We start from the raw sequence: 21038 nt of genomic DNA, 5'->3' as shown, positions 1-21038 counted from the left end.
ACGATGACCAACTAAAAGACAATACCGGCGCACGCTTGATAAACAAATTATCTAAGCTTCGCAATTGCAAACTGGATTTTTCTAGAAATCTAACGGGACTTTCTAAAAATAAAAGTTATCATTAATCTCATAAACACGTGATTATTTTTGCAACGCTGCAGCGCTCAGTAATTTTCTTCTCATATGGAAATCGCACTTCTAAGAGAAGGCTGCAGTGCTCCGAAATTAATTATATAAAATCAACTTTAAAGTTTAAGATATTTACTTTAAATCTATATTGTAATTTTTATCTTTAATGTAAACGTTTTTTTTTTTTTTGTAAAAATGATTTTAGCGACTTAATCTATTTTATGTATTTTGATTAGATTTCCGGATGTGTGTATAGTATTAAATGTACGAGTATTAACGTTGCCGAAGATGAATCTTTGCTCATTCTGCTTTTGGTGGTGTTGTTTTGTGTTCGTCTGTCGTGGTTGGATTTTGAAAAACTACATATGTATGTATGTATGTGTGTATTTGTATTTATAAGTTAAGAAGTTAATAATTTAATATTGTTTACTTTTCTCTTTAAATCATACATACATATTTAATTTGGTATGTGTTTGCACGCCTTATATTTTTAGTCTATGGGGCACAGCACCAATGCAGAAATATGTCGCGCATTGTATCAACCACAAACATATTCAATACACTCCTTTTACGGTCGGATCAATTATAAGTTTTGGCAGTGGAAATATGAATCTAATAATGTATGTGTCGCAGAGGGAGTAATGCAGCATATTGTGGGCACATTGACACTGCGTAATTAAGAGTGTGCATCAGTGATGCCAATTTGTCCTTTTCCGGACAAATCTGTCCTGTTTTTAACGCTTCATCCGGAAAAAATTGAAAATCATCCTCATACCTGAAATCTGTCCTTTTTTAGATTTTTCATCCGGAAATCTATCCTTTTTTTTAAATCTAATATTAATTCTTTATTTTTCTAAAATAGTTGCTTTCGCGCTCCAATTTAAATTTTTTATCAACTGTAAAATTTGAAACAGGTGGCAACTTTTTGCGGCTGCCGTACTTATATCGACAGTTTGGTAAAAAATTAATCGAAAAACTCTATTTACGGTTTACTTGTACTCTCGGTTTCAAAATTTGTATTAAATTAAAAATGCCAAAAAAAAATGTATAAGCAAAAGTTTCGGGACTGTTGGCTACTGTAGCCCGATTTTAAAGATTGGATTAGCCGACATAATTCAGACATTAACAAGGCATAATTCAAATACTGTAAATGCAGTATTAACTGTAAAATTGACCAAATAAGAGTGCACATGACGACAAATAACATACGCAAAATACATCAAGTTTAGTAAAACAAAGTAAAATTTGTTTCGAGCCGGTCAACTCTTCAGAAACTTGTCGCCAAGAAGCTGCGATAGCTATGTTTATAGCCCAGCATTGTGCTATTGAGCCGGTGGGCCACCTAAGTGAATTAGTAAAAACACATTTTGACGCCAAGAAGGTTAAATTGCACAGAACCAAGTGCACTAACCTTATTAAAAATGTAGTATCTCCAAATAATTGGCTCCATGGCTACAGCAATAATGACGAAGATATAATAATCGAAGCTGCCTTTTTGTCCCTTTTTCTATCCTTTTTATAATATCTTCATCCTATTTTTCCTGTTTATTTTTTCAATCTGTCTTTTGGCATCACTGGTGTGCATGTTAGATTGCATCATCCTTTATTTGCGCTATGATTGGTTGTCTACATTTTGTAGTTTTGACAAGTACAGTTATTGCGGGGCGAAACACAGTGGGCGATTTGGTCTCGCTAGCGGCATTTAATTAATAACTTCTAAACTAAAATAGATGTCTTCAGTCGGTTTTTTTCACTGATCAGAGAAAAATCATAGAATTTTTTAAGTTAATTTTTTTTTTTTTTAATTTTTTTTTTATTTTTTTTAAAAAAAAATTTTTTTTTTTAATTTAAAATTTTTGTACTTTTATTTTATTTGAACTTCAATTAACATTTTTCATTTATAAACTTTATCTAAAAAATGATGGGATGATGGAAAAAAATGGGATGACTTCTTAGTACTAACACTGTGTCTAAAAAGTACCATAGTTTGAAGGCTAGCAAGTACTAGCATTTAATATTACACATTTTGGACGCCACTGATTCACACTTTCGGCTAATAAAAGAGTTAGACTGAATCCACTTGAATAAAGTAAGTTCGACTCCACGAAAGACAGGTGTACGCTAATCCGGACTCGTTGTTAATACACTGAATTACCTCTACGTTTTATGAGCTACACATTTATAGACCGGTCACAAACATTGATTTTTTTTTGAAAATACATACCTTGAATATAATAAAAAACCAAACTTCTAACAAATTCACTAAAAATTGTAAATTTCCGAGGAACTCGAAATCAATGCGCGAAAAAAGAAAGAATTTTCTAGAGCTCTTTGCAAAATCATATCGTGTGTTTGACCGTTCACAGCTGATGATCAGTTGATCGTAGAGCTTTTAAAAAGCTTTTAAAAATCTAATCAAAGCATCTGCTATCGATATGTGAAAAAATATTAACGGTTTTTTAAATTTGAAAATTTGAATTAAATGCCGCAAGCGAGACCAAATCGCCCACTGTGCGACAGCGTCTCGTCGCTGAGTGTGGTTTGATGGCTATGCAGTGCTGCCAGTTTAGCAATTTAGTTGCTAGATCTAGCAACTTTTCAAAAAATTTGCAACTTTTTTTTTGAAAATGCTATAAGCTACAAATTTAGCAACGTTTTATTTTTTTTTTTTTTTAGCTATTTTAGCAATTTTTCATTTATACTTCACTTAAAGCCTTTTTATTTTGTATTCCCTTTTTGCCATTCACTGCAAAAATTGCGATTAATAGTTCACAACGAAATCTGAAGTTGTATTTAACTCAACGGTTCGTACTTGAGCCAAAATCCTTTTAGTGATTTAGCAGATTTTGCGCTTAAAATCTTTTCCCTGCCATGGTCGAACGCGGAAGTTGAGCGTATATTCTCACTAATGAATATATCAAAAAATAAATTACGCAACTGTATGAGCCTTAAAACATTAAATGCGATATTGCATATAAGGTTAGTTTTGAATTTAAATAATTTTAAAATAAATTAAACATTAACTTTATATATGTATTGAACTACATAGGCATGACAAATGTTGCCTTCAATTATGTACTTCCATACGAGTAGTTAGTAAAAATTTCAGGAAACGAAAAGTACACGGATAGGAAGGAAGCAGAAGAATTGGACGAAATTTTTAGTATTTTGTAATGTTAACAAAAGATATGAAATCCTCATGAGTACAAATGTATCGAAAAGGCGCATGAATAACCGATGCACCGGTTGAGTGTGTATACCCGTGCCGTTCTCTGGTGTAGAGACATAACCATGCCCGAAGTGGAGTTGAACTAACAACTGGATAGATGTTTGTGATAGAGACCAGCCTCTCCACCGATTACACTATCCAGTCTGCCATTTGATGGGAGAAAACTAACAAAACATGAAATATAGTATTTTTGATAATTTTTTATGTTGAGCTAATTTTGAATAAAGGTTTCCTGTCTGTTCTTTTGGCCTAAGAATATGTATAATAAAAAAAAAAACGTTATAATATTTGATTTCATCAACCATGTACTGTAAATAAGACACAATAGACTATTTATTACTTAAAAAGTGAATAGAAAAAAATAAATATTGTACCCACTCTCAAGCAACTCTTGTTTAAGTTCTTTGCAATAGAAAATAACAAAATTATTAAGGATGTGATATAGAGCACAGCCAAGCCCATTGTGCTCAATTTTATTTAATATAATAAGACATGACGTATTTTAAAATGGTATTGTTAATTTATGGAATTTATACTTAATGCTTTTAATTATTAATTAGAAAATAAATGTGTATTTAATGATTTTAGAAAAACTCGTTCGGTTACATGCCGGTCTGTCATACGACTACGGGAGTCTGAAACAACACTCTTTATGACAGAAGCCCACGGTTCAGATGAAACTGACCTAGGCATGATTAAGCAACTTAATGCCACCTTTGCTAGCATGGGCATAGTTGACATTCGCGAGATCCAGAATTCCAACGGATTTGTCTCCCAACTACAAAATGGCTTACTTAAGAAAACCTGCATTTCCTTTCTTTCGGAACTCTGGACTACAGAGTCTCGGATTTCTATTGTCCTTTTGTGCAGATCTAGAAAACTTTCCTGTACGCTTAATGCGACCATATCCTGTTCTCTGCAATCAGTAGGTATTTCTGTTTGTGTATTTTCAACCATCTGCTTAATGATTTCATCGGAACTCTGGACTACAGAGTCTCGGATTTCTATTGTCCTTTTGTGCAGATCTAGAAAACTTTCCTGTGCGCTTAATGCGACCATGTCCTGTTCTCTCCAATCAGTAGGTATTTCTATTTGTGTATTTTCAACCATATGCTTAATGATTTCATCGGTGAAATTTTTTACGTGAAGAGGCATATCGAAGTACATTTTTTTAAGTCGAGGATTAAGCATATTAGCTTTAATCAGTATGTTATTCTGCAGCAACCCACACAATCTCTTTTCTGAAATTTTTAGAAGGGTATCTTTTGTTTCGATGCCCTCAGCGGTAACCACATTCGCTTCTTTTAATTTTGTATTAATCACAGAAATCATTGGAGTCACTAAGCTTACGGTCACATATGAATCTCTGCTCACATTTTCAGTGGATATATCATCTGAAAAATATCAATATCGCCTATTTTTGCCCAAAAAATATCGCGATGATAATATTTTTTTTAAAGAGGAAAAATATCGATATTTTGATATATTTCCGACATCCCTAATATTGACACGGAAGCTTATATTTACCCAAAATTTCTAAAATTGGAACACAACAAGTTAGAAAGCTCGACTGTGAGATACCCGCTACCCATTTTAAATAAAATCAAAATATTGCGGTATTATTTTCAAAATATACCGAAAATAGTACAAAAATACTAAACACATACCAAATTGTATATTTGGTATATCGATATAGTACCACATTCAAAATATTCCACAGACGACACAATATACCAGATTGTCGGATAAAGCAACTAAGACTCCTAGTAAGTGGGCGTTTTTGCCCATACAAAAGCATTTCTTTAATAACTTCCACAAATTTTATCTGATCGCATCTGATCGTTAGGAATCATAAATACTCTTATTATTATTGTACACACCAGAACTCGAAGCTCTAGCTTTAAAATGACGCTTGTTATTCGATTTTATTTATTTTTAGGGCGGCAGTGGGCGTGGCAAAATGTGAAACAAACTTGATCTGCGTGCAAACATAACAAATGCTGTCGAAAAAAATTATAGCTGTATCTCTTATAGTCTCTGAGATCTACATAGGTGTTCATACGGACGGACGGACATGGCTAGATCGTCTCGGCTGTTGACGCTGATCAAGAATATATATACTTTATAGGGTCGGAGATGCCTTCTTCTACCTGATACATACGTTTCCTGTCGGCACAAAGTTATAATACCCTTCTACCCTATGGGTAGCGGGTATAAAAATGCTTCTACATTGCTACCGAGAACGTATACACTAGTCGGCATAATTATTTTGACGAAAAAAAATGATTCAAATTTTTAAGTAACTTTGCAATGGTTTAATATAACTTAATGAATTTTTTTGCTGCTTTACTTAGTGCTAATACAAACTTAAAAATAATGAATTCAACATTTTATCATATGAACTTGAAAAAATATAAGCTTATGTAATTTTCAAGCGGTGGCATAAGTATTTTGACAAGTGTATTTTAATATGAATAACAAAGTTTAAACTTAATCAAAACTAAACGGGAAAAAGGTATTTAGTAAAATATATAATTTTCTTTAGTTTCAATAACTTTTTGCAGGCGTTCCGGTACTGAATCGATTAAATTTCGGATGATCTCTGGAGATATCTCTTCCCAAAGGGAAGTGACCTCAGAAATTGTCTCCTCTCTGGTTTTATTTAACGATACTGTTCTTTTACGTTTCATAAGAGACCAGATGTTTTCAATTATATTTAAATCTGGACTTTGAGGTGGCCAGTCCAAAGTGGTAACACGAACATCTTTCAAAAATGTTGTAATCATCTTAGCTTTGTGGCATGGGGCGTTACCCTGTTGCAGAATGAAGGATTGATCAATAAGCCTGTCTCCAGAAGTAAATGCATTATCATTTAAAATCCGTAAATATTGGCCTTGGTTCATCGAACCCGTGACAGGAACGAAGTCACCCAGTCCATTAAACGCTACACATCCCTAGAACATCACAGAGCCTCCACCATGGCTTACTTTTTGGCAAACGGGCCGCCTTTTCTGCCTTTGTGCCCTTGGTAATCTTACAAAAATTTTATTTTTTGATGAATTATACTCAAAGGAGCTTTCATCTGTCCATAGAACGCTCGTCCAGAACTCCTTTGGCTTATTGACATATTCCTTTGCAAATGACAGTCTTTTGAGCTTGTTTGCTTTTGTTATATATGGGACTTCTTTGACTTTATAAGTCTTAAAATCATATTATTTTAATCGTCTACGAACTGTGCGCTCACTAATTGGTGTCTTAGCTGATAAATTAAATTGATCTGCTGCGGATTGGGGCTTTAGTAAAACATTTTTTTTAAATTCCCGTAATAGAACTCGGTCATCGCTGAGATCTGTTTTGCGCTTGGCACCTGATCTTCTTAAATTACGCATGTCATTATGCTTTTTAAACTTTTTGATTTGGTAGTGCACAGTTTGACGCGACACATGATACTCATTGGCAATGTCTTTGACTGATATTCCAGCGTTAAACTTTGCTACCATTGAAGATCTGGTAACCAAACTTAGCTCAGCTGTTTTACCCATGTTATTTAATAATTGTTAATAACTTTCTATTTTAATAACAAGGTTTAATATTGCTCAAAGTTAAACACAGAAGTTCTTTAATTCTCGCGTGCTTAAAAGTGTAAAAATATTTCCATAAAGATGCTGTCAAAATACTTGTGCCACGCAAAAAGCCGTTGTCTGCATGCATTCTTATCAGTAGAAAGAGAATGCAAAAGGTAAACGAAATAAAATTTGGCATGCACATAGCTAAAAATAGATTCTTTGTTTTGCGCCTCATCTTCGCACCGTTATTTGACGAATTCAAGCAAAGCTAAGTTCAATAGTCAAAAAGAGTTTCGTCAAAATAATTGTGCCGACTAGTGTATGTCTATGCAAAATTTTTTTTTTATTTGCATTGGCAGGTTGGCATTAGGTAATTGAAGGTAATACATTTTAGAATTAATACGTACTTGCAGTATTTGCAGTACGATTGATATTCAACTTTTGGATCTCGAGTGATCCATTTGGTAAGAACTGGAAATTTTAGCTATGAATCCAATTTTGTTTATATTGCTCATTTAGCCACTTTGCTTTAATTAGTAATTACGAAAGTTAGATATACCCCATGCCTATTACATGATGATTTTAAAATCGAATCTTCGTTTTAAAATATTTGGTAGTTTTTGCGCTATTCACAGATAAAGCGCTGTTCCTAAATGCAGAAAAAATCGTAATTTTTCCGCGAAACTATATAATTTTTGAGGCGCCATCAAAAAATATTTTAAGCGTATCGATACCCTTTTTACGCTGGGAACGAAATTACGTAGGCTTTTTTTATATGAAGTAGCGCAGAAAAAACTTGATTTATAAGGTACTATCTTCGTCTTAGAAGTCGTACAGTATGGATGCATTTTTGGCAAAAGCCAACAGCATCTTGGGTGGATATCTACAGAGAAGATGCTCAACTGTTTCAGTAACTCGTTACATTTCCTGCATTGATCGTAATGCCCAGCTTTACAGCATGAACAGCCGACAAACAGAGACCATTTGGTATTGCGCCAACTCACGTCTAACTGAAGCGGGAAGCATACTTTAATTTTTCTGACTAGAGATCTCAGGGATATTGGCCCATTACTCATTTTGCTGACATCGTGCCCTCCCACTCCTTTGCAAGGGTGTCTGCGATCTTATTGCCTCTCGATGCCCTGGTGGCTTGGGATCCAATAGATGCGGACTGCAGATACAGTCTGCTCTCCAGGACAACCTTGGACTTGACCACATCTGAGTTAATAGATCTTATTGCAACTTGGCTGTCAACAAACAATAAAAGTTCATGTCTGGAAAAGGCTGAAATTGCAATAGTAGTAGCACATTTACCCTAAGTAGTACATTGAAATTTTTATTTATTGCAATGCTAGCGAGTTTAATTTATTTTATTGGCACTACTACTAATTATTATTTTTCTAAGTACACACGTAAAACAGGCATGGTTGTATGGTTATTAAAAAGTTAGGGTAAATTTATTTATTTCAATATATGAATTCTCGTCTATTTGATCAATGCATTTTATACCAAAATGCGATTGAAACATATTTTAAACTAGTAAAAAATTTTATTTTATTTTAAGTAATTAAATTAAATATATTAATTAAAAAAACATATTTCATTATAAAAATAAATATTATTAATTATTGTTATTATAAGGATTTCTTTTAGCTTGCTTTTTCATTCCACTAAAAGTACGGCAGCTAATTGACCTTCTAGCGGTTTGAAATTAAAGTAAATAAACCAATAAGTAAACTCCTATTTTCTTTTGAAAAAAAATCGCATTAGATGTAGAAAGTCATTTGCTTTTAATTTTAAAAAGACAAGCTTGCCCGATTTGCCAATCGAAACAAACTATTGAAAGTGAAAACGGGAGCATCCTTTTTTTCTTTTCGTGAACGTGAATGTAAAAGCCAGAGCAGTAGTGCTCATTAAATAATATAACATTTATTTATTATCACGTGATTTAATAGATTAGGCGAATATGTACTTACAATTCGTTCGTCTCTCATGTGCTCAGGAAACTCCATTTTTACTATATCAGCATAGGCAATTAGGACTTTTACAATGGTTTTGGCAAAACGTCTCATGTAACGTTTCCAAATTTCTGGATCTGGGCACTCCAGCTTACTAACAACGTCAAAGCACTGAGTCAATTGAGTGAAAACGTCAACAACCGAATTTGAAAACAAAGCATGTTCGCTGCTTTTTTGAAACTGCGTTTAAGAAAAAACGTAAGATTAAAAAAATTAAATAAAATCAGAAAATTGGATTTAATAAGTTGGGATCATATTGACGTTAATGTTAACCTTACCCCATCCTTTTTATCACGATTAAAAGCACCATGAAGGTACTCTAACGATACGTCATCATTTTCATTAAGCCATTGCATAACAAATGGTTCAAACCATGCTGGGTACTCTGGAACTGCTCCTTTATAGGGTGGTACTTCCTTAACATAGTTACTATATAGCCATTTGACGCGAAAATGTAAATTCATATACGCTGATGACTTGCAGAGCCGATGCTGTTCGTGCTCTTCAAGGGCATACTTCATATCAACTGCAAACAGACCCCACATGGTAGCAGCCGATAACTAAAGATAGAACAAGAAAACAAACAAATATAACAAAATTATTCATTGGGTCGAAACACAATAAGAATTCGGTTTACGATTACGATAACTTTGTGCTACATGAAATATATGTATAATAACAGGGAGAAGGAGGCATCTCCGATCCAATAAATATTCGTGATTAGCATCAACAGCCGAAACACATTAAGTAATTTGTTATTATAGCATCACATTAGTGTCATTAGTGATGTTTATATTTTAAAGAATTTGGTGACTTGATAATAAGTATAGCAGTATAGAATTTTTAACATTTATATAAAATTTCATTGATCAATTATTAATATTTGGCGATTTTTAAAATTTTTACCGCGTTTTTCAATATACCCCAAGCCATTTGTGAACTATCCTTAATAAATTTGAATATATGTTTATTGAAATGTAAGTATGTTTATATGTATTTCATTTTCATTTAGATTATACTATAGATAGATTATAAATAAATAAAGAATATAAAAAAAATTTAGGTTTTACTAATTAAAAAGTTATAACAATTTTAATATTAAACGTAACTGACGACATCCCAAAAATTGGGCGAAATACTGTGTACATTAAAATACAAGATTTTTGAAACACAAAAAACACAACATTTTCTGCAGAAGTTAACACAGTTAACAGTTTGCAGGTTTAATTACCTGTCCAATGTTTAATTCTTGAGGAAATTGATTGAGTACAGTTCCATAACTGTTCTTGTCTTCATCAATAACTGAGACAATAAGTGCAATAAGTTTATGCCAAAAGTCCACGCTGTCTAATTTAGGTCCATGGTCATCGGTATCGCGCTTAGCTTCATTCGGGTCAACCTGCGCAAAGAATTCATACATAAGAATATATGTAAGAATGTTTTATATGTATATGATATGCATTACAAACAAACCTGAAACTCTCTATTGTAAAGCTCGTAACAGTTTTCGAAAAGAAATTGATAAGTGGATCGGAGGCAAGCTTTCACACAATCCTTGACCACAGTACTTGCTCTTGGCGGACTGGACAGTTCCTGAACCTACAGATATAAATAAAAAAAATGTACATATATATTTATGACATTTTTTGAAAGAAGTTCTCTTTTCGAATCAAAATACACGGTTAAATATAATACATATTAAAAAATTATTTCGGTTTAGGTAGTTGAAAAATTTAAAAAATTCTTCCTCAAATTCTTAAAACTACTCAAATTATAAAAGTAAATAAAATGTCTTTGATAAGCCAAGCTCAAATTAGAAAAAAATATGAATTTGATTTTTAGAGGCAATAAAAACAAGTAAGAAAGCTACAGTCGAGTGTACTCGAACAGATTTGAATGAAAATTGGTAGGGAGGTAGCTTACAGCCAGTAGACTGCTATAGGATACTTTTTATCCCGTTCGACATCGCGAATTTTACTCCACGGACATGGCTGCACTTATAGTAATGAATAACAGTAAGTAGGCTGTGAGCGTAACGTAACATACACGATATTACGATATTATGTATTTATACATATACATTTATTTTACAGTCAGCAATGCCGTAAGCAAGAAGATCGAAAAAATAGAACAAAATAAAAATAAATAAATAATAAATAAAATAATAAAATAAAATAATGAATTGTTGAGTGAGCCAGCAACTTTAGCGGAAAAATTAAAAATCGGAAAAATTTTGGAAAATTAAAAAAATGTAAAAATCGGCAAAATTTCGGAAATTGCAAAAATTGTAAAATTGACAAAATTTTGAAAATTAAAAAAATTATAAAATCGGCCAAATTTTGAAAATAAAAAAAAATTGTAAAATCGGCAAAATTTTGGAAATTTAAAAAAAAATGGAAAATCGGCAAATTTTGAAAATTAAAAAAATGTAAAAATCGGCAAAAATTTGTAAATAAAAAAATGTAAAAATGGGAAAAAATTTGAAAAATTGAAAAAAATGTAAAAAGCTGCAAAATTTTGGAAATTGACAAAATGGTAAATTGAAAAAATTGTAAGATCAGCAAAATTTTGAAAATTGAAAAAATTTAAAAACTTGGGAATTTGAAATAATTTGTAAAATCTGCAAATTTTGGAAATTAAAAAAATTTAAGATCGGCAAATTATCTTAAAAGTTTTAAGATAAGAGGAAAATAAAATTGCAAGTTGTGTATAACCTCACTTACCTTCATTCGAAAAAATGTTATACTGGTCAATAGATCAACGGTAGATTTTAGGTCCATAAGTTTCTCTTGACTCGACGCTGGGAAATTATTCCTGTACATTGATAGATCTATTCTGAGAGAATTGTGCAGTTGGTCCAACAGTTTCACAAACTTTTCCTTCTGTAATAAACAAATAATTCCAAGTTTACTGGATTTTGAAGTTTGTTAAGTAAATCAAATTAAGACTTTGTAATCGAAAAAATAGCAATTGGCTAAAATCTATAATTAATGTATTCTTTATTACCTATAAAAGTGAAAATTGCAGAAAGGTTTCAGGAAATTCAACTAAACAAGTAAGAAAGCTACAGCCGAGTGTGCTCGATTGTGAGATACTCGCTACCCAATTTGGAAAAAAATGGCAAAGCAGCGCGGCATTATTCTTAAAATATACCAAAATATACGCCTACTTAGGCGTTTTTGCCCATACTAAAGTATTTCTTTAATAACTTCGGCAATCTTTATCTGATCGCAACCAAATTTTAGGGAGTCACAGAAACTATAGTTGTTATTGCATTGACCAAAAATGCTTTAAAATTACTTATTATCCGAGTTTTGACTATTTGCGGAGGTGAAAGTGGGTGTTGAAATTCTCAATCAAATTGATAGCAGCACTTAACGCCAGCGGAATGAAAACTCATTAATATCGAAATCATTCCGATCAAAATCTGTGTGTGCGCCAATAACGCGTGATGGTCGGTGTGATCTGCTTGTACTCTGTTTCCAGTGCAAGTAAATTTCGGTAAATTGTACATACGTGCATAAACAGTTTGTTTTTACTCCAAGTCACAGCCGGCAAGCTCACTTATTAACATATGTATGTATATATATGAACGAATATATTTTACAGTGAACGGCGTAAAACCGCGACCACATACGTTTTATTTGCGCGCAAACCAACTTGAATTTCTATATTTAATTTTTTATTTTTATCCGTTATTTTGTCTACGCTCTTGTGAAATCATCTTCAGCATCTTGGTCGCTTTCAGACCAAAAATTGATCTCCCATTTTTTTTTTGGTATTTTTGTTGATTTTTCAGTTAAAAAAAAATAATTAATATACGGTGTTTGTCTTTGTCTGACTGTAATAGCGCCCAATCATTTCCCATCCTCTTTGTGTGAGCATGTAGCATGTCATCGGGCAGACCCGATAAAACTAAAGCTCGATTATCCGTGCCCTCAACTAGGACTACTAGAACTGCCCCCCTTTACTTAGGTCCAAGAAGGAGACGGCTATTCGTGCATCTAGCACATGGCCAATTCCTTCTCAACCTAAAAGGGAGGTTTCCGCACGGTCAGCTAGCGTTTCGCCCCCTTGTGCAGCAAAGCTTGCAGCTAACTCCAAGCCGCTGATCTTGGTCACACAGTCTCCGTCCGATCCAAAGATTAAAGTTTCTAGCGATCCGATCCTTCGACTCCCGATTGTCACACTCTCGCACGGGAGAATGGCACAAGATTTAGTGGAGAAAGCCTTGACGAAGCTCATCGTCGCGACTGATCGTGTCAGTCAATTTGCGCCGAGAGTCAACAATCCTTCGGCTGACAGCCCGTCTCTCTACAAGTGCCAAGTCCGACAGGGCCAGAGGCGTGCCTTGTAAGAAGGGTAGAGAAGGATTACAAGGCTTGCTCTTGCCTCATGTCTGAAGAGATGGCGACAGAAGAGCTCCCTACAATCTCGGCCAAGTACGACTACTGCTACTAAGTCTACAAGCAGTGTGCAGCTTAGTTGAGTGATAAAATAGCCAACGCATCCCAGGCGCTCGATTACGAAGTTTTCGGAGGCGATTACACTCGCTGGCCCACCTTACAGGTCTTATTCCCGCATATCTGTATTCGAAATCCGAGAGTGTCGGAAGTTGAGAAGTTGTTCGATTCAACTCCAAGACCACAGGTGAAGCCCATGTCATTGTCTCAAAGTCCCCTTTGACCAATGAAGTCGGCTTGGTCCAGCTTGACAGCTGAGAATATTGTTTTTACCCGCCATTGGGTAAGAGTCGGGCTCGGCTATCCAGGAGTTGCAGAGTACCATTCAAGGGTGCCTGACAGCCTCAGAGCACTCGAAGATCAAAATCGAGAATTAGGATTGCATCCTTGTTTTCTTAAGTTGTTTGACCCTTCCTCTCTGGGAACAGTCCATCCAAAACAAGAGCGATATTCTAACGTGGGTTGACATGAAAGATTTCCTTCAAGAGCGGTATCGCACCCTAGAGGCGATAGCGGAAGGATCATCAAGCACGAACGCTCAGACGTTTTCAAGAGCCTCCCGTCTCTAAGCAGGTCAACACATTTGAGATTAGGGTGACCATTAAGACCCAGTCCTGCAAATGGTGTTACCGGGAGAATTATCCGATTCGTTTGTGCCCTCGTTTTCTTCAAATGAGTGTCAACGAAATGGTCAACCACAACAAGCAAACGAAGCCGTGTTTAAATTTTTTTGCAATTATTCTAGCGCTTGAGGAGGCTGAATAAAGCTGTAGCAACACAGCCCCGAAAGCATTGCCAATTCCTATTTTGCTACCAGATCTGCAGATTGAGGCGTCGGCGTACGTCCTTCCCAATAAGCAGCAAATCTGCCATCCCGCACTGTCCAACCATCAATCCTCGATAATCTGCCAAGAATCCTGCTGGCCGATCCCTAGTTCTATGAGAGTTTGCAGATAGACGTGCTTTTAGGCGCAGACATCCTCCCATCCGTTCTTCTCGGCGGCTCTCGTCCGAACGTTTGTGGGACCCTCATAGGTTAAGAGACCATTATCTATTGGATCCTGACTGGCCCTGTGTCGGGACCCGTTTCTTAGTCCATTTCGTCCTGCCTCGCCGGGACACCCCAAGTGGGGTGGGTATGTGCCTCCCAGCACATACTACTCGTTCGCTGTAGGCTGTGCCGCGGTGTCCACACACTGAGCAAGTGTACGCAGTTTATCCAGCTGACACCAGAGAAGCAGCTTCGGGCAGTACTTGTTGATAAGTACTGTCCCCAACGGCCTGGCTCACCAGCTGGGGGGCACTTGCCGTAGCGGGGGACGGTGCAGGCATGGTGGCGAGGACCACCACATCATGCTGCACATGTGGGAGCCGCGTTCTAAGCGGCGGATGGCGCGCCAACCCAGGGGCCGAAGCGACTAAACGGCACTTCTTCAGTGCAAAAGAGTGAGCATACTCACCAACGCAGCGGTCTGGCTAGACATGGTTAAGACGGTTTTCGAAGCACGATTGCTGTCTGCGTTGTCCCGCATCAACGAGTCGTTGGCCGGGTCCAGTTTCTTCAGCAACCTAGTGTTGGCTGACAAGGACTGGTTCCGCTCGGCGACGGTCTCTGCAGTCTTGGGGGCTGTCGTTTATCCGGAGATAGTCCTGCCGGATATCCTACAAGTCAGGGCGGACTTCTGTCGGGCACTTGCGCCTGATCGTCTTTGTAATCCAAATAATGCAAGGGGGAGAATGTTGAGGCGAGCGCATTGTAGGTGAGTGGCATACTCTTCGCTCCGCCGATCGAAAAGCACTTAATGCTTTTTGCTCACTCATAACGCGCTCACGCACACGCAAGCACTCAAGTTTCCGTGCTCTCAACATCTCTCTCTCTCTTAACGCTCATCAAAATAAAACGCGTGTGTTTAAAATTCATGTGCGCTACCACATCAATGGAGTTGCGAATAAATAAAATAACGTGATTTCGCTCATCTGGGAAAAGAGCTTTACGTAATAAAATTTTTTCTTGTGCAACCTTTTCAGCTATGGCCCTCCACTGGTCTATGCTTTGCCCCTAGCTGGGGTCTCATTAACCCTAAGTTAAAATATCACATACTCTGCTGAAGGCAGTATTAATTAATGAAATACATTTTTTTATTTCCAACAAATCAAATATTAACACCAACTTAAATTAAAGTACGAAAAAAATGTATAGCAAAAATGAAAAGCTTAAGTTCGTTTATTTTAGTGACAAAGAAAAATTCACCTCATTTTTAGTAGCTATAAGATGTTTAAATAACACACCTTTTTTAAATCTGTATAATCAATTGAATGTTGTATCTAACGTATCATAAAATACCTAATCTTTTATTTTCAATCACCATTAAAATAATAATTACTAAATCAATTTTAATAAACGTGCGACTAACCTATTCCCTCAAATTGCTGTTTTATGGCTGAACCTACCATCATTTTAATGAGTCCTGGGAATAATTCCAAAATACAATATATAAATCATTCTGTGATCCATCATTTACCCATGTGAAATCTAATTAAAGATAGTACTGCGTTTGCTCAAAATACACAATACACAAGCTCCTTATTATTATAAGATAAGTTGATAAGTTTATCGAATTTTTGGAAATTAATGTTGGGAGGGCAATTTTTGACACTTTAGTATACTCATATAACATAAAAGGAATAAATTATTACATATGTAAAATTATAGTATCAGTTATACTTACTCCAAAGTTGCTTGCTGCAAAACGGTCGCTAGCCGAAACAGCGGAAGATGCCGTCGTATGTGCATAATATGCATTTATATTCGCAAGTAGTGTGCTCATCACAGCTGGAACTCCCGGACAAAGATATTTTGCGGAGAGACAATGAAAATGTGTCATTGCCTGATAAATATTTTCTATACCATATCGCATTGAGAATTCATCCACGATTTCTTCAGGGATATCGTCAAAATAAAGTTTCCATGCGTCATCGCCTTTTTGAGTTGGTAATTTAACCTGATATTCCAAATATATAAAATATACAACAAAATTTTCATAATCTATATTTTGCAATCCCTTGGTGTCTTAATATCAAAGAACGTATCAAAGAATGTCTTCATAAGTTTGTAAAAATAATACTTCTTATTTTTATTTTGTCAGAATTTTTTTTAAAAAGTATAAACAATATTACTTTCGATTAATACAAATTGAAAAGATACCACCAATGAAGATTTATATCTTTGTAATCAAGTATATTTCTCTAAGATAAACTTTACATTTTCTTATTCTGTTGTGAAATACTTTCAAATTTTCTAGCCTTATCGTTGGAGTTATGCATCGCAAGTTTAGTTAAAATAAGTAACTTTATAATTATATATCATTTTTACAAGTTATTGTTTTTAAAGGAATTGGTCAGGTTAAACTTTTTTTTAATTTTTTCCATAAAATATGGCAAAATGGCAAATAATAAGCTATTCTCAATTAGTTGCACATTACACTGACGCAAAAGATCCAACTAATAAAACCCGCTTTTTACATCCGTCAGTTTCTTTTTATGACTGCATCTTAAAATATTTGTGCCACCACACGAAAATCGATTATCTGAAGCAAGCTTAACAGAACATCAATAACTTTGCAACAAATGTCATTTAATCTTTATGATAATGAATAGATATGATGCTACTAATTAAAAAGAGGACTTACCATGCCGCAATTTTCTTCACATAAATAGTGAAATAGATTTTCATGTAAACAAGTGTATTGCACGTGGTACGGGGCCACCTTTTCCTCCCCCTTAATTTCGACTGAGATATGCAGTCGAATGGCTCCAGATACGGCTGATTTATCCGTACGCTTCTCTAAATTATACCAAACATCCATTTCTCCGGATAGGGTTCGCACTTCGATTATAGTTTGTCCAAGAAAATCATCTGATTCTCGTGTCAGTTTTTGACGCAATTTTGATTTGAGATCGTTGTCCTCGTCCCATACGCGAACTTTGATGCGATCTGATGAGTTGTGACACTCGCTACATATTCCATAAAAAATATACATAAAAATATTCAAATGTCTATAAACGCATACATATTTATTCATGTGCCAATAATTATTTTATTGATCACAGATTTTTGGTGTAATATTCGGCAGATTAACTAATAAAATAATTTTGAGCCAAACACATTTCAGGTTATTAATGGTAAGGTTAAGATACGGCAACCCTGAGGACACTCGACTGTGATATGCAGTATTATTCAAAATATACCGAAAATACTACAAAAATGCTAAATATATGTCAATACCACTATTTGGCATATTGATATAGTACCACATTCAAAATATATCATAGACGACACAATATACAAGATTGTCAGCCAAAGCAACTAAGACAAAGTAGGCGTTTTGCCCATACAACAAAAATTTGTTTTATATCTTTGAAAATTTTTATCTGATCGCAACGAAATTTTCCCTAATCACAACTACTATGGTTATTATTTTATATACCAGAATTCGACTCTAGCTTTTAAATTACGCTTGTTATTCGATTTTTGTCGATTTGTGGGCGAAAATCGGCGTGGCAAAATTTTGAAACAAACTTGATCTCTTATAGTCTCTGAGATCCAGTGTTTCATACGGACAGACGGTCATGGCTGGATAGTCTCGACTGTTGACGCTGATCCTTCCACCTGTTACATACATTTCCTGCCGGCACAAAGTTATAATACCCTTCTACCCTATGGGGAGCGGGTATAAAAAGGGGTTTCGGTTCACGAAGTTTTGCCGTACAAAATTACTTTGTAAATTCACTAATATAAATGTACGAAGAATAACAAATCAAATGTTTAATTTCATATTTGAAAAGAGTAACTTATAATATGTTGGAAATTATTATTATTAATTATTATTTTATAAAATAATTTAATACATTTGACAAGGGACATATATTTTAGTTTGCTTTCTATTTTTGTACAGTGTAAGGTGTTTCGATAGTTCTGCAAATTTAGCAATGACCGCTTTAAACAACATTTATGTATGTGCCCAATTTTGCCACTACTGAAACATTCGATCATAAATAAATGAAATTATTGAAAGAAACAGACGAACTCTCATGCTTTGCATATGTATATTTCGACAAGCAAATTTTATTGCGCCATTTTTTTTTATTTTAAATTTCGTCAGCAGTCCTGTACATTACAATTTTAATAATTTCTATTTCTCTTGACGAGAAAATGCCTCCACATGCTTTGTTTTTATTCATACCAGTCCTAAAAAATGAATTGTCTATTTTTTCGATTTTGCTCATTTTGTAACAGCGCCTTAAACAGAAACAAATTATTCACGAAGTCAACTTTTTCATAATTTTACTTACTCAAACGCAATATTTACATGGTATGCTGTTTCAAAGCAACTATTGTAGTATAAAATACTTTTCAATACTAATACAATATTACTCAACAGCTATCGTTTTTATTTTCGAGATATTCGTCACGGTAAAACTAAATTGAGTTGCGCTAGCTTCTAGCCACGCTGTTGCGCACTGGTGAACATGTACTTAGATATTTAGACGCATTCATACAATCAAAATCAAAGCGGTTAGTGTTTATGGTATATAAAACTCTTGTAATCGTTGTGCGTTGTTCTCCGACTTTATGTTGTCTTCGTTTGCTGTATACATTTTAGTAATGAAACTCGAAATTCACCAAAGAAAAAGAAAACAAGTAAGAAAGTTACAGTCGAGTGTGTTCGAAAATATACCATAGACGGCACAATATCAGATTGTCGACCAAAGCAACTCAGACCCCTAGTAAGTAGGCGTTTTTGCCCATACAAAAGTATTTCTTTGATAACTTCCACAATTTTTGAAAGTGGGCGTGGCAAAAATTTGAAACAAACTTGATCTGCGTGCAAACATAACAAATGCTGTCGAAAAAAATTATAGTCCAAAATCTTATAGTCTCTGAGATCCAGTGTTTCATACGGACAGACGGACAGACACACAGACGCGCAGACGGACATGGCTATATCGTCTCGGCTGTTGACGCTGATCAAGAATATATATACTTTATAGGGTAGCGGGTATAATTACAAAATGTTAAGGACCTTATTCCCTATCTCTACGGACAGATGAATCGAAGCCAAAATAAAATGGTTAAATCTTAAGAATGGGTCTGCCTCTACTCTCTACTTATCAATTTATCTGCTTGAATAGAAGCTGACATAGAGAAAACAGCCGTCATCCATTGTCAAAAAACTATCATTTTCGGCAATGCACCGCCAAGAATTCATGTTTTTCTTCCATTTCACTGCACAGCTATTTTTACCACATATTTTAAATATGTTTCCAACACAAAGCTTATTGATTGTATTATCGTTAAATTATTTAGATTTTCCATTTAACTTTCAGTATGAAATTAATTAATAAGTCATTAAATTCATTCAAGTGGAAGATGAGTTGCTAATAAATTGGCGGAGATATGTCGTTTTGTGTTCGGCGGAGATACATACATACATATGTCATTTTAAAAGCAACATAACTCCGCGCGGATATGACATTTTGAAAACGACATAGCTCCGCCAAAAAAAAAACACATAATTTCGCTCGAAAATTGTACCGAGGGGAGATATGTCGCTATGCCCCGGACAAGGCTATTTTGTCTCGGCAGTCGACACTGATCCAGAATATATTATAGGTGGAGAACAATGGTATGAGAAGCCAGCTATCGTTGGTTGGGCACTATCGAGCCAACCACTATCGATGGTGCCATCGATAGCAGGCTTCTCATACTGTTCTATGTAAAATCGTCAGAAATTAAGAAAAAAGAAACGAAAACGAAAAGTGAATACTGGAGCATGCCTGTTTAAAAAGGATTCTGTCCTAAATAGGCGAAGTACTACAAAACAGAGTAAAATATTACATGTCTGGAAGTATTTGGAAAGGTCAGACGACACAACTATCTTGACTATTGCAAGGAATGGAATTTTGACGTAGCGTTTAACGAAGAGATATAATCGGCGACAATCGATGGCACTATTGACACTATCGTTGGCTTAAAATGGACAATCGTCGAATATCGATAGCGCTCACTGTCGATAGTTCTCCGCCTCTACGCACTATCAGATGGATTTATAAAATACGCCTTCATAATTAACTTTAAATTATTGTATAAGAAAATCATTCTATGTAGACGTTTTTGAATAAGCGCGATTCACAGCCGACGCAAAATAGGCGGCAAAGTTATCGATATTTGCCATGTTGATGTAGACGTAAAGTTAGCAGGTTTATTAATGACTATCTAAACCAATAGTTAATTCACGATTAATTTCTCGGTTAAGCGCTGTTCTAAGATGATCGAAATCGCATTTTCCACGCAACTCCACTTAAAAAAACGCCGGCAGTTTTTTCAGCCGTTCCCAGCACAAAATAAAAAAAAGGTATCGATACATCCTATATTGGGAATATATGAGAATTACACAATCGGCTGTTCGACAGACGCGAAAATAGACAACCTATTTTTTCGCACTGATACTGACAAAGTGCAAAAATATGATAAATTTAAAAACATTGTGGAGGCATTTTCTCGTTTAGAGAAAAAACAGCAGAGTTGGAGGAGTCTATGTTAAATTTAAATTTAAAAAATATTGCAAACAAG

At 35.0% G+C, this 21038-nt stretch overlaps 1 protein-coding gene across 3 annotated transcripts in view; it reads right to left on the bottom strand.

The window, feature by feature from the left end:
* LOC117573250 (uncharacterized) overlaps positions 1–21038 on the bottom strand; it is an 81482-nt gene that overhangs the window by 24435 nt on the left and 36009 nt on the right. For all 3 annotated transcript variants that reach the window (XM_034256325.2, XM_034256324.2, XM_034256318.2), the window contains 7 exons: positions 17095–17419; positions 16135–16407; positions 11666–11824; positions 10416–10541; positions 10174–10341; positions 9221–9502; positions 8901–9122 (listed from right to left, as the gene is read on the bottom strand). In XM_034256325.2, the coding sequence (XP_034112216.1) occupies positions 8901–9122; positions 9221–9502; positions 10174–10341; positions 10416–10541; positions 11666–11824; positions 16135–16407; positions 17095–17419 (1555 nt within the window). The remainder of the gene's footprint in view (positions 1–8900; positions 9123–9220; positions 9503–10173; positions 10342–10415; positions 10542–11665; positions 11825–16134; positions 16408–17094; positions 17420–21038) is intronic.

The sequence above is a fragment of the Drosophila albomicans genome, chromosome 4 (assembly GCF_009650485.2).
Source record: "Drosophila albomicans strain 15112-1751.03 chromosome 4, ASM965048v2, whole genome shotgun sequence".
NCBI classification, from domain to species: domain Eukaryota; kingdom Metazoa; phylum Arthropoda; class Insecta; order Diptera; family Drosophilidae; genus Drosophila; species Drosophila albomicans.
The sequence above is the reverse complement of the archived record's forward strand: the minus strand, read 5'-3'. Positions and strand labels throughout refer to the sequence as shown.